This window comes from Borostomias antarcticus (assembly GCF_949987555.1).
Source record: "Borostomias antarcticus genome assembly, chromosome: 1".
Classification (NCBI taxonomy): Eukaryota; Metazoa; Chordata; class Actinopteri; order Stomiiformes; family Stomiidae; genus Borostomias; species Borostomias antarcticus.
In genome coordinates this window covers 56,314,579-56,328,909 of record NC_140234.1, presented here as the reverse complement: position 1 = coordinate 56,328,909, position 14,331 = coordinate 56,314,579, and the positions used below count along the sequence as shown (strand labels likewise).

Sequence of the window (14,331 nt, the reverse complement as noted above, 5' to 3'; positions counted from 1 at the left end):
TGAATACTTTTGCTCACCTTAGGAATAATTCACATGGTCTATTTTATTATAATCTTTGCAAAAACACAAAATAAAATTACTAATGTGGACTCAGTCTAGTTAATTTTGTTAAATAATCATACAGGCTTATACATAAGAACACAACCAGTATGTAATTGTATGTTGTGCTGTTCTCTCAGTCAAACCACGGTGTAACTATAAGTTTCATGTAATCCTAAATAGATGTTATTCTACTGGTGATGACCAGGTCACATCTGCGTGTCCACGGCCAGCTAAGAACACTGCCCCGTCCAAACATGTCCCTCACTAAATGACCAGGTCACATCTGCGTGTCCACGGCCAGCTAAGAACACTGCCCCGTCCAAACATGTCCCTCACTAAATCAACATGTGTGCACATCCCTGGAATTGGACACAGCAGTGCCCCTGATTGCACACTCACACACACACACACACACACTCTGATGCACACGGATGTTGTTTTAAAGGATAGGTTCGCTCTTTTGGACTCTCGGTTAAAACGGAAGTCAACGGGGCTGATAAAATCTTGGGAAAAATATGACGAATGTGCTTTTCTGAGACGGGAAGCACAGGGTGTCATAATCTTACCAGTCTCAAGTTGCTCTCCTGTGAAATTTATCGGAATCCGATACTAAGTTCAATTTGAAGCAGAACTATTTTGTGACCACCCTACCTCATACCTTTGGCACTGTAAACTTCTTCAGAAGGTGGTGGTTTACAGTAAGGGAAGGGATGAAGTTTTCTGGCCTGCTCTCCTCTGGTCTGGAGAAGCAGAGATGACTTCATCCCCTTCTCCCAAATGGTCTGCCCTCAAGATGAACACTCAATGGGTGGTTTTGAGCCAAACCCCTTTAGGGTAGCCAAGCCCACTAGGGCAGCAGTAGGGTTAGAATTTCATCCTCTTCAAAACATAAACATGTTATTGAATAAATAACCTAAACGTCAACATGTTATTGAATAAATAGGCTAAGCCTGTGCAGATCCACTGTGGTTGAGGGTTTGTTGACAGAGCTGACGACCACTTTTGATGGAATGCCACACACAGGGAGACGGCCAAGACGTTTGTTTGGGATGGATATCTCCTCGCTACACGCCAGCTTTGAGTGCGCCCCGATGAACTCTGAACTCCGGGGACACAAAGGCGTGTGTGTCTGTTGTCTTCCACAGAGAGCCTCATGCCTGGGCACAGTGTGACAGGTCCCGCACTCTTGTCATAAACACCTCTCTGGGAAGTGTGTGTGTGTGTGGGGGGGGGGGGGGGGGGGGGGGGGCTGTGTGTTTTCGGGGATGGGGGGGGGTGTTGAGGGAGGAGCTTCAGTACTTCTCTATCCTCCTGCTGGCCCAGTGTCTCCGAAGCAGAAGTATATTTGTGGAGACTGTGTGTGCGTGTGTGTGTGTGTTTGTGTGTGCGCACGCGTGTGTGTGTGTGTGAGTGTGTGTGTGTGTGTGTGTGTGTGTGTGTGTGCGTGTGTGTGTGTCCCAGACTCCAGCCAGTCTGGGATATTGAGTAGACACATGAGATCACTAAGCAGGAATGAGCAGCTCGGTGTCAGCGAAGACAAAAAGAAACGCATCAAGTGGAAGAAGATGTTCGTTTCCTTCGTATTCCCACTCTAGGCGACACGTGGAAAATGTGGTCTCTGCACATTCTTGAGGGATGGCAGAAATCTATCGTCCAGATGCAATATAGAAACCAGCCACATGACTGTTGATGATAAATCGCAGTCTGTCTCTAATTTGATTCATTTTCCAGATAGCTCACACACAAAAATGCCTGCTCTGCTCGGGCATGAGGACTTGAGGATATATTGTTATTGTGGAAACACGGTGAAGTGAAAGAACCTGGCAATTGTGAATGGTTGATTTTGCAGCTATTGTGCATGAGCATGAAAATACATGGGGAAAGATAAACGATCAAACGGAAAGTTAAAGATCTTTTGATACTAAAAATTAACTTTATTAAGAGTTTTCTTTTTTTACACACTGAAAGATGAGAAGCAGCAGTGAGTTTCTTAGAATGAAAACTTATCAGCCCACATCAGAACAACTTCCATTTTAATAAGGCTCATGACAATCCCCATTAAATCAAAACCAAAGTGCGGAAAACAGTGATACAGTAAGGCCGAGCATCTTGAGGCAGAAGGATCTTTAGACTCCTTCCTTCCACACAAACAGCGACAGATGGGCCCAACGCACGCAGCCAAGAGAATAAAACACATTCCTTCACACGCTCGTGGTCTCTTTACTCCAGTGATCTATGGAACACCGCTAGCCACGCATAACACACATGTGGCCCTGGTGTTGACAAAGACACCACAGCCCACAGCGCGGACTGGCGCGTGTAAATCATTACACAATGGGACCCAGAGGCCGGAACCCAGAGGCCAGGGGCCCCTGGATAGTCTGGCCCTTGGAAACTGAGTTTCTGGTTGATATACCCCCCCCCCCCTCCGGAAACCCCGCATGATAGAAAGAAAGAAAAAAAAACACATCGTAAACACTGACTGAATTATTTTCATGTGTCGTTTGTTGTGCTTGGCACGTCTTTAGCGAAATTTTGCGAACCCCCTGTCATCATCAGTCAAAACCGCAGCTCACTTGGCACATCTTCTTAAGGGCAAACATTCAAGAACAAAAAAAAGAATTGGGTGCAGAGATTACGCCTCACTTGATACGCGTCTATCAACGTAATACGCTGTGTGCTCTCCTCTCTCCTCTTGACAAATTAAGTAGGCCTAGCAGGTTTATCCCTTTCCTTGCCTGGCAGATCCGTACTAGTGAAGTTTGCTCAAGCTCAATATTGACTTCTCCCCTTAGAATAACAAATGGGCCATTTGCGCTCTGTTTGATCAATCTGAGTCAGAGATCCGAAGTTGCTGCACGCCAGCCCATTTCCAACGATGCAGCTCTTAGCCTATTGAGACGTATAAAGGCTGCAGTGTAAAGTGTTTCATCATTGGGGAATTGAGTTAATGTATTCAGCAACAGATGTCTATGCGCTGATCCTCTGCGCTCTTTGGCGCCTGGTAGAGAGCATTGTTTTGGGGGAGTGCTATTCCTTTAAGGGCCTCCCGAGCCCACAGTGATATTCCTTTAAGGGCCTCCCGAGCCCACAGCTCCCCAGACGGCGCAGTAGCGAGCGGCGGTAGGATCGCTGGAGGAAGTGACGGGATCGAATAGTCTTAACTTGTGGGCTGCAGTTTATTTACAGGCGCATGAAAAGTTTCATCTCAAAGAGTTAAGAAGAAGAAGAAGAAGGTAGGACGCGCGGCGCGATGCATCAGCGCAGAAAAGCGCTTTTGTCGCCAGAAAGACGAAGGACATGAAAGTGGGACCGCACCATGTAGGCGCTCGCCCGGGATGCGAGCCCACCCACCTTCGCACTGATTTCACAATGATTTCAATCTCTGTTGCGATTGAACATAGACTTTTTCAAGACTTTGGCGATGGACGTGGAGGGGTCGTTCTACCTCAACGGTTGATAGATTCTAAGTCGGTTTAAGTTCTTCCATGACATTTTCATCTCGGCTGTGGGGAATGTCCGTGTGGGAGTCATCCGCTCGGATTTACTCGACTTTATTACTCCTAGGGCTCGTTTTTGTGTCGCTTGGCAGTTGTTCAGAGCTGAGAGTGCGAGTGCGTTTAACGGACGGACTGATCGCGGAGGAGATTTTGGAGGCGGACAGTGAGAAGGATGCTATTACAGTGGAGTTCAAGCAAGGGGATGGCACGCATATCACCGTCCTATTTGATTTCAAACGGGTGAGTGTATTAAGTAAACATTGTTGTAAATAAGTAAACACTGTAAATATAAACAGCAACTGTCCTTCACTATCTCTTTTTAGGCCGTGAACCTGTAACTTTGTACTTTATTCCAATAAATGAAGAAAAAACACGTTATATCAGTAGACTATCTGTGATACAAACAAGCAGGTCTGTCAACGGTCACCTGTAAGAGGCAGGCAGGCAGTTGAAAGTGTAATAAGCAGTTTTATATCAAAGCTTATTCACTTCAAGTGCAATCAAGTAGCTATAAAACATTTGTCCTGGTCAGACTTAACTCAGAAGCCAGCAGGCCTGTGCTGTGCTTGCTGCTGCTGTTGGAAAACCTTTCAGACGTCCCTGTGGGGCTTCTCTGGTTACAGCTAACAGCCCTGCTCAACGGAGGAGGAACAGCTCATCTTTTCTTCTGTCTGGATCGAGTCAATGTGGACAGCTCGCCTTGCGCATGTGCTTCCAATCTCCTCCTGTCACTGCGGCGTTTGATTCATGGAAAGTTGGAATCCATCACGCTGCCAGAGCGACGCAGCGGAACAGCCGCCTCCCCTTGTAGAGGAAATTGTTGAGAGTGTGAAGAAAGGAAATATTTGGCTTCCTGTGGAGGAGGGGTGGGGAGAGAGATTCTAACCAAAAGCAGAAAACATTGTCCCCCCAACCTCACAAATGTCCACGTTTTCAGATCTGAAAATGGTTGTGTGTGAGAAAACACTGAATGCTCACTGGATAAGTGCAAACTTCTCAAAACGTGTTTCAGGTGATGCTAGTGTCAGCTCTTATGTCTATAAAGCTTCAGGACAGGAATTAGCTGATGAGGCAGAAGCACTCTGCCCTGTGGTCTGTCTGAGAGCTTTATAGAAAGCACCATATTTCCACAGAAGATGGAAAAAGTCTCTTCATGCATACCATTGGCATATAGCCAAGACATATCATACCCATACACTCCATGAAACAATACCTCACCAGCCCCAAGAAGTTACATTTTGTCAAACTAAATTCCCCTATTCTGCACTTGCTGACAAAACGCGAGTGTCCCTCACAGGCCACCATCCCTTAACCTCCTGTTTTGTACTTCGCGTCAGCCTGCGATTTCCACGCCACCCCGTCGCCAGTTCTCCCCCCTGTCGGGGATGACGGGTGTGGGGACGAGAGGAGAAGAAAAGGGCCCCCTCTCTCTCGCAGAACCGGGCGAGAGAGAGAGCTTAGCGGGGGCCCCGGGGCCGTCGTCGGGGCCCGCCCTGCGGTCAGGACGCCGTCTTGTCAGCGAGCGTGTGCGTTACTGTGCCGACCCAGGCCCCCGTGAAGAGCCGGGGGGGCGACAGGGGCTGCGTGCGGGTCGTATCAGATGGGTGCGCCCCCCGCCCCCCCAGCCCTGCCCCCTCCTCACCTGCACCTCCCTCATCGCCAGCCAACCAGGGCCAGGAGGCTCGTTAGCTCGGGTGTCATCTTCCTACGGGAGGTCTGTCGTTCACGCCACGCAGGGCTATTGAAAGTAAAAGTGGTAGAATCTAGGGTAATCTGCGCCGTTCTTGTTCACGATTGTTCCCCTCAATGCAGGTTGGATAGATCGTAACCCTACCCTGGTGTGATCAAACGGGTCATTGTGCTGGCCTAGTTAGTCGTCCTGAGCTCTTTGTAAAGGCACCCCGGGGGGAGAGAGCCCTGAGCTGTAGCCGCTGGTATCGTAAAACTCGTACAGCAGACGTAAACTTGACTTTGCTTTCACTTGGCCGGTGTTTTGGCCTTTTTTCGGCGATCTGTCCTTCGACAGTGTTTGTCTTATATTACGTCTTATATTATCTAGAGCTGTCCTCCTCACGCGCGGCCGTCCTGGTGAGCGCTGCCTGTAGGAGAACGAGCCTAAAGGCAGAGGAGTCGTAGAAGAAGCCCTTGCGTGGAGAGTGGAGAACACTCTGGCCCTCCAGGAATGATCCAGCCCCTCCCCCACCTCAGCACCGCCATCCATCTGCTCCCCCCCCCCCCTCCTCCTCCTCCTCCTCCTAGGGGGTGAAGAGAAGACCCCCCTCCCTCCCAGGCGGTGAAGAAGACCCCCCCCCCCCCCTCCCTCCTAGGCGGTGAAGAAGACCCCCCCACCTATCTTGTCTTTCTTCGTTCCGTCTCCACATTTTCATCAAACTTTATTTTCTCCACCTCGAGGACTACAGTTGTAGTTTTTCATCCTGTCACCCAGAACCACCGATGACGGGAAGCTGTTCAGAGAGACAGTTAAAAACGAAAAGGAATAAAAGGGGACTTGTCCTCTCCTTTGTCCTCTCTGCTGGGACGCTTGCCCCAGCATTGAGTTATCCTGCCACTGTCACAACGTTGAGACAGCCATTGAGATGGTAATGGAGCGAGGGCAATAGCTTTGTGAGTCGTGATCGTAGGAGCCGGCCGAGTTCATGGGCTCTCATGTTCCTCGTTCAGGTCAGGTCAGGCCGGGTCAGCCCTCATAACGCTCACGACACTTGATATAGTTGTTATGACACACAGTGGATATTTTACCAAAGGCTTCTCGTGAGGTTGCCCAATGAATTATGTTGCACCACATACCGCAGTTGAAATACTGTGCAAATAAGCTAGATAAACCACATTTGACTTGATATGAAAGTAAACAGCCCACATTCTAGGTAAGTCTATAAGAATTTTGTGGTGACTTCCTATTAGGATTTTGGAAAACATTCTAACACAGCCTGTGTTCTCCATGTTGTTCTTCTCTCCTCTGTCTCCAGGATGTGAGGATCTTCAGAGCGCTGATCCTCGGAGAACCAGAGAGAGGACAGAACCAGTACCAGGTTCTCTGCTTCATCACGCGACTGGACCACCACGAGATCATCCCCAGCGAGTCCATGGCCCGACTCAGACAGGTAAGCCCAACAGAACCATACCAGTTAAAATACTGTTAATTTGGTAGATGGTAAATTGAATGCACTTATATAGCACTTTTATCCAAAACGCTTCACACTCATTCATTCACACATTCACACACCAGTGGAGGCAGCTGCTGTGCAAGGTGCTAGCCTGCTCATAGGGAGCGATTTGGGGTTCAGTGTTGATCAAGGACACTTCGACATGTGGACAGGAGGAGCCGGGATTCAAACACCGACTCTACGATCATTGGACGACCCGCTCTACCTCCTGAGCTACAGCCAACCCTAATTCAGAAAATTCTGTTAATTCAATTTAAAATACTTTATTCATATTTTGTTCCAGTCAGTTTGACAGCTTTCGTATAAACTTTGATCTGTGTATCTAAAACTCCACGGTATTATTCTATATCTGGCATTTCTATGAGTAAAAAAAAAAAGTCTTTACCGAAAAACTCTCTTATTTACGCTCCGCAGAAAAACCCTCACCTGGTCCGCACGGCGGAGGAGACGCGGGGGGTGGAGCGCCTCCGGATGGACATGGCGCTCAACGTCAGCCGGGCGGGGCAACTCAACACACACGTACACAACATCTGCAGGCAGGCCCACGAAGGGGTGTACACCCGGAAAGCTGACGTCAAACACTGGCTGGATAAGGGTGAGTTTTGGTTTTTCCGGGGGGGTTAACTGGAAGCTTAGCTAGTTGGTATTATTCCCCAAAGCTTAAGGATGTCAATTAGCCATGTTAGCCGTTTCATCTAAAATTAATTTACAAAACAATAACGCCACTTTGGTCCATCTCAACATCCGTGTTAGCTGCCGTAGCTAACGGCGGTAGCTAGCTAGCTAACGTAAAAAATGACTCAAAGTTAATTTGGACATTTGAATTGAAATAGTGGTCTATTTATTTTTTTTATTTTTTTTTGCTGTATCAACTGAGGCACTAGAAGTTGCCCAAGCCGTTGCCCTAGTGACCGAAAATTCCATTGAAAGGGTCTAAGTGTGAGATTATTTTTGGCCTGCCAAAGCTCCTTGTAATAATCATAATCATGAATTAAACTAAGCAGCTAAACTGAGCGTCCGAGCATGTCGCCTCTCACCCCCAGGTGCATGAAGGTCCGGGTCTTTTCCCGGAACAACAAAATAAACAGAATGGACTATTAGCAGAATGAATACTTCTAGGTTTAGACATATCACTCATGAGGTGGTCAAGATCTCTTGATTCGTCACGTGTAATGTACGATTACAGTGAGATGTTGCTGCTCACTCCTAGATTATACTCAATAACAGATAGACTCCAATACTCAATTTACAAATTACACAATAAGTACCATTTCTATACAGTAGGAAGATAGGGGTAAGATAAATATCGGCCTGGATGGATTATGTTCATGATAAATATGGATATGAATAAATAACCGGGAGGGGGGGCATGGGTGAGTTATGTACTGAGCTACAGCCGACCCTGCGGGGTGATGGACACCAGGAGATAACCAGTGAGATGTTAGAGGTGATGGACACCAGGAGATAACCAGTGAGATGTTAGAGGTGATGGACACCAGGAGATAACCAGTGAGATGTTGGGGGTGATGGAGGACAGGAGATAACCAGTGAGATGTTAGAGGTGATGGAGGACAGGAGATAACCAGTGAGATGTTAGAGGTGATGGAGGACAGGAGATAACCAGTGAGACGTTGGGGGTGATGGAGGACAGGAGATAACCAGTGAGATGTTGGGGGTGATGGAGGACAGGAGATAACCAGTGAGATGTTGGGGGTGATGGAGGACAGGAGATAACCAGTGAGATGTTTGGGGTGATGGAGGACAGGAGATAACCAGTGAGACGTTGGGGGTGATGGACACCAGGAGATAACCAGTGAGACGTTGGGGGTGATGGACACCAGGAGATAACCAGTGAGATGTTTGGGGTGATGGAGGACAGGAGATAACCAGTGAGACGTTGGGGGTGATGGAGGACAGGAGATAACCAGTGAGACGTTGGGGGTGATGGAGGAAAGGAGATAACCAGTGAGATGTTAGAGGTGATGGACACCAGGAGATAACCAGTGAGACGTTGGGGGTGATGGAGGACAGGAGATAACCAGTGAGATGTTGGGGGTGATGGACACCTGGAGATAACCAGTGAGATGTTAGAGGTGATGGACACCAGGAGATAACCAGTGAGATGTTATAGGTGATGGACACCAGGAGATAACCAGTGAGATGTTAGAGGTGATGGAGGACAGGAGATAACCAGTGAGACGTTGGGGGTGATGGACACCAGGAGATAACCAGTGAGATGTTTGGGGTGATGGAGGACAGGAGATAACCAGTGAGACGTTGGGGGTGATGGGATCCACTGCGATGTGCAGACAATCCTCCAGAGACTGGTGGGAAAGCCGGCTCCTTCTGAGGGGCTTGATAACATTTGTTGATGTCAATAATGAGGAAATGATGTCCACATTTGTTGACGTCAATAATGAAGATTCACACACATACGTTGGTGAACATGGTAGAACATGGTGAGCAAGAACAAGTTTCTTTACAGAACTGTAGTCTTTGGGTGCATGAAGATGCAGGATTGGCTCTCTGGAAAGTCTCATCCGTTTAAAAACAAAAATGGAGACTTTCAAAGTTGTTTATTGCTTATTGTACAGCTTGACACTTAACACGTGCAGTGCGCGGAGACACAGAACACACACACATACACACACACACACACACACGGTCGGCAATGAAATTTGTCCTCTGCATCTGTCCCATCCAGGCTGTCCTCATCCAGGGGCAGCCAGGAGCAGTGGGCAGCCTCGTCAGTGGCCCCCGGGGACTAGATGTTTAAATCTCCATCAGCTCGGTATGAACGGCTGCTTCATCCAACCAAGACATCATCTCTGTTGTGTTTGAGGAGAATTTTTCCACTGAGGGCTTGACAATCATGGGGTCACCCGCAAACATGATGACACATCCAGCAATGCAGACATCATCAGATCTGGAAGAGGAGATTTTCCAGCCAGATGACTAAATCCCACATCGTCTCTGTGATGCTTCTTCAGCCTGTTAGAGAGACGCAGCTTTGCTGACGCCAGCGTAGAACAGCTCTAGTCGGGGGCCGTTTGCTTTGCGTTTTAGATCCGGTCTGGGCCGAGTTCCATCCGCCAGATACAAGATAGGCGGGCTCTAGATAGTACAGGGCCAATCGCTTTGTATTTTGCCGGTCTAAGGCGAGTAAAATACAATCTCTACTCTCTTCCAAAGCTTTGTAGTAGTAGGAGTAGGAGTAGGAGTAGGAGTAGGAGTAGTAGTATCAGTAGTAGTAGTAGTAGTAGTAGTAGTAGTAATAGTAGTAGTAGTAGTAGTAGTAATAGTAGTAGTAGTAGTAGTAGTAGTAATAGTAGTACAGTAGGACCCCACTTATCCGAACCCAACGGGACCGAAGGTCGTTCGTATCTCTGAAATGTCCGGATGACTGAAACGTATGTTAAAATGCACCAAATTCAATAGGTGGTAGCCTTTATACTTGTTTCATATAGACTCATAATAGACCGATAAATACCCTTAATTACTTGTGAAAATGCATCAAAATTGCAATCAAATAGCCAACTAAACTCATATAGCCTAGCCTATAATAGGTCTATATAGCCTATAATAAAATAAACGAATTTCCACTTGAATGCGGGCTTTGATCAAATACAGTACCTTATTCTCAAATGAGGCCCACGCTGTATCGATAGGCTACTGTATTCGCAGAACAAAATGGTATAGCCTAAAAACAACCCAACAACAATTAGAGCAAATGATAATCAAGAAATAAATAAACGAAAGGACAGACAAGTTGTCATGTCTTAGGATATTGGAGCCTAAAAGAAAGTCTCTAAAACAACCGATGTAGGCTAACGTGGCCTAGGCTGTGGGCTATTATTTAACAAATACAGTAGGCCTAGTACTGTATAGGCTAATCTACATGCTCACAACACGTCTGTGTTCCTGAAGTTCATTAACTGGGAACGAAAAATGACTCGATGCTCCTCTGCTTCAGGTTGCTGACGCGCTTTCTGGCTACCAAGGAATGCAGCTCTCACGCAGCAGACTCGTTTGCGTTTTGCGCTCGACATTAGAGTAACAAAGAAATGAAACGTGACAGTAGGCTACAGCCTACAGGCAACATGTAGGTCTACATACAGTTCTGTTTTTATTCACAGTAGGATACAGTACTGTAATGAAAATCCCACCAGTAACCAGATAGCAGGCTAAAAAAAAAAAGAAACGTATTTTAAGCCTGTCCGGTAGACCGGGAGGTTCGGATCTCTGAAGTTCGGATGAGTGGGGTCCTACTGTAGTAGTAATAGTAGTAGTAGTAGTAATAGTAGTAGTAGTAGTAGTAGTAGCAGCAGGAGTAGTAGTAGTAGTAGTAGTAGTAGTAGTAGTAGTAGTAGTAGTAGTAGTCGGAGTAGTAATAGGAGTAGTAGTAGTAGTAGTAGTAGTCGGAGTAGTAATAGGAGTAGTAGTAGTAGTAGTAAACCTGCACTGGTGTGTAACATCAAAAGACAAAGAGCACAAAGTAACACAATCCAGATTGGATACACATTTGCAATAGAAACAAGATATACAGAAATGAAAACATCCTAGAGTGCAAATAAACAAGTGTATAACAGTAGGTGGGTTCCTTGGCATGCCTAGGTTGTGCAAACATGCCTAAGATTCAAATGTCCATATTCCACTAAATCCACTACTGTATCCCCTCTCCCATATAGCTGCAGGTACCTTTTTAACAGAATTTTATGCTTTGTAGATTTGTTTTGCTATTGTAAAAAAGAAAAAAAAAGCTATTTGTCATAATGTGAATGTATACATGTCAGATAGGTATGTGTAGTTTGATTAGTCAGTGTTCAGTGATAAAATACACAGCACATTAATTATATGCTTAGTAGCATGTTGCTTCTGAATAAATGCCAAGGTCAACTGTTATCTCAAGATCAGCTGTTATTATCTCAAGGTCAATTGTTATCATCTCAAAACAACACCACCCAAACCAGCTTTCAGAATCAGGGGTCAGGGAAGAATTTTTACAGCTCACTTATCTGGCCCCTGGGTGATTAGTGTTTTTTTGCTTCCCTCTGGAATATGTAGGGGTGGGTCGTACGCCCACCTCCCTTGTTCTCTGTAAAGCACATTGTGTTGCCTCTGGGTATGAAATGCGCTATACAAATAAAGCTTTGATTGATTGATTGATTGATTGATTGATTGATTGATTGATTGATTGATTGATTGATTGATTGATTGATTGATTGATTGATTGATTGATTGATTGAGAAACAGGTTTATCGAGTCAACCGAGACATGCACTAAAATCTCCATATGTGACCCGGTCTGGAGGTTTTGTCCTGATGTCTGCAGAACTCAAAATGCGCTAGAGGGCAAAATATGTTTTTTTGTGTGTGTTTTTTTTTTTTTACTGTTTCTTTTTTTTTTTATATTACGAAAAATTGAAGTTGTGAAAACGACCTTCTCCCCCTCCCTCCCTGCAGGGGTGGAACCTCTAGAGTCATCGGTGTTGGAGTCCCAGGTCCAGGCGGCGGACGCCCCAGGCGTTCAGCGCTGCCCGGCCAGCCAGGACCCGTGGCAGCCCTGCGTCTGCAGCTACCGCCTGCGCCTGGAGTGGGTCCCCTGCCTCCTGAAGTACTGTCGCAGTCGCAGGGGCACCGCCGGCAGGGCCAACCCCTACAAGTGTGGCATCCGGAGCTGCAGCAAAGGCTACCGCTTCGACTACTACGTACCCCACAGACTCCTCTGCCCCTGGGACGAGGACAGCTAAGGCGCGCTGGGTGTGCCGTCGTTTGCTACCGTCAGAGGTGTTAGCCTAGCTGGTCCGCACCTCGGATATATGTACGGAGGTAGGGATGGGATCGTGACCTCCCCTGTATGGATGAAATATTGCCATTATCATTGATGGCCATTTTTGTCCTCATTGAACATAGATGATCCCTCATACTCTACAGTTATTTGAATTCAGCAAGTATACCCTGTTAGACAGCCGGATGTTGGTATCCTATAGTAGTATATCGTCGGCGAAGAACAATATCTTTCGTTAACTCAAAAGGTTTTGGTGTAAGGGCAGCTAAAAATGAGCCTGACTGAAACAAAGTGCCTTCAATATAATATCATATCAACATGCTACAACACCCTGTAGGGATGTCCACTCTGACCAAGCGGTCTTCACTATCTGTGTTATCTGTGTGTGACGTACATCGCTTTCTGTGGCACCTTAAATTAGAAAGGAGCCGCACAGCTCAGCAAAAAAGACTTGTTTCAAGTTTACTAATCACTTAAATTATGCTGTTTTAATTTACTTCCTGTGAAATGAAGCCATTGAAAGTTCAGTCTTTACCAAGTCTCTGTGCTTACATTTGGATTCATAGGGACCATTTTATGCCTTGTCACCGCTGGTGCCTATCCTTTGCCTTGCAACTTCAAATGCACATAGTCAAGTATGCGGATATTGAGTACGGATCATCTGTGAATACCGTGCCTTCCTTTCCATGCTGACATGAGACTTTTAAGCAGGCAGCTTACAGTGAAGATCACCTCTGCGTAACAGTTGTTCCTCTCTCAAGATGATGATTTATTTTAGGCAACAAAGTAACTCAATCCTCACTCTCCGGACTCTTCCAGTACTTCAAGCGAGTTACCTCTTTGTGATCAACATACATCTTTTTCTCAGGTTTACCCTCTTTTGGTAGTTTGAAGAAAGACTAGTGGACTGAAAATGTTGTGTGCTTATTTATTCAATTTCACTTTATGTCCAAAGTGCCAGTAGCAAAGCCTATACAACTGCTGTGCTGGATTACAGTTGTGGTCAGTTCCACTGACCCATATGTCATCTCTGGAGTATGTTTAATCTGAGTCTGTAAAACAGGCCCTGGCCTCTCATGTCAATAATGTCATACAAATGTTAGTAACCATGATATTTCTACCATTGTGTCTTATACATTTTACATACAAGGTCTGGAAAATACCGATACCATTATGGTTGATTGTAAGTGCCTTAACCTTTCACTGTGTTGTTTAAATCTAAAGTAATAATATGATTTATTATGTATTATGTAGCTGGAGACTGTACAGTGAAGGCTCAGTTCTTTTATAGGGATCTGTCTGTATACTGACCAATTAAAGGCCTACTCTCCTTTCTCCCTGTTTGATAAGTGATGTGTTATGGCCTTGTGTGACGCTGTGATACTTTTGGATTCTGCCATGCTGCTGTACCTATGGGTAAACATAGTGTTTTGTCGCCCTCATGTGGTTGATGTTATATTTAGGATGACGTTTGAAGGGAAAAAGGTGCACTGTTATGACACCTAGAACATTCGACTCAACCTGGAAAATAGGTTCCACTTGGAACCAAAACTAATCGTATCAAATGGCTCTGCCTGAGCTGCAAGGATTTTATACTTATCAAAAAGGTTAAACGGTACAAAGGTGACAACAATGACCTGAATGAGGGAACACTAAAAAGAGGGTGCTATATATAGAACCATTTATAACTATAGAAGAATCTTCTGAACAATGGTTCTAAGTAGGACCCTTTTCAGGTCTGTAGCTATCTGGAAACCTAAACAGTTCTCTCTGTCCTAGAACCTTACAGACCTTCTATCTGGAACCTTTTTTTCTAG

The 14,331-nt window shown here is 45.9% G+C and overlaps 1 protein-coding gene across 1 annotated transcript; it reads left to right on the top strand.

The window, feature by feature from the left end:
* Window positions 1–3,194: 3,194 nt before the first annotated feature.
* LOC311312378 (out at first protein homolog) lies at window positions 3,195–13,849 on the top strand. The gene is made up of 4 exons (XM_084442316.1): window positions 3,195–3,782; window positions 6,530–6,664; window positions 7,142–7,322; window positions 12,190–13,849. Exons 1-4 carry the CDS (start codon window positions 3,531–3,533, stop codon window positions 12,474–12,476), a joined length of 855 nt encoding a protein of 284 aa, XP_084298442.1. The 5' UTR covers window positions 3,195–3,530; the 3' UTR covers window positions 12,477–13,849.
* Window positions 13,850–14,331: the final 482 nt, after the last annotated feature.

Excerpts from the sequence above, each read along its gene's own strand:
- LOC311312378 (XM_084442316.1), top strand. The coding sequence starts at position 3,531 with ATGACATTTTCATCTCGGCTGTGGGGAATGTCCGTGTGGGAGTCATCC. Across the intron at positions 3,783-6,529 it reads TCCTATTTGATTTCAAACGG|GATGTGAGGATCTTCAGAGC; the intron begins GTGAGTGTATTA and ends CTCTGTCTCCAG. Across the intron at positions 6,665-7,141 it reads CCATGGCCCGACTCAGACAG|AAAAACCCTCACCTGGTCCG; the intron begins GTAAGCCCAACA and ends TACGCTCCGCAG.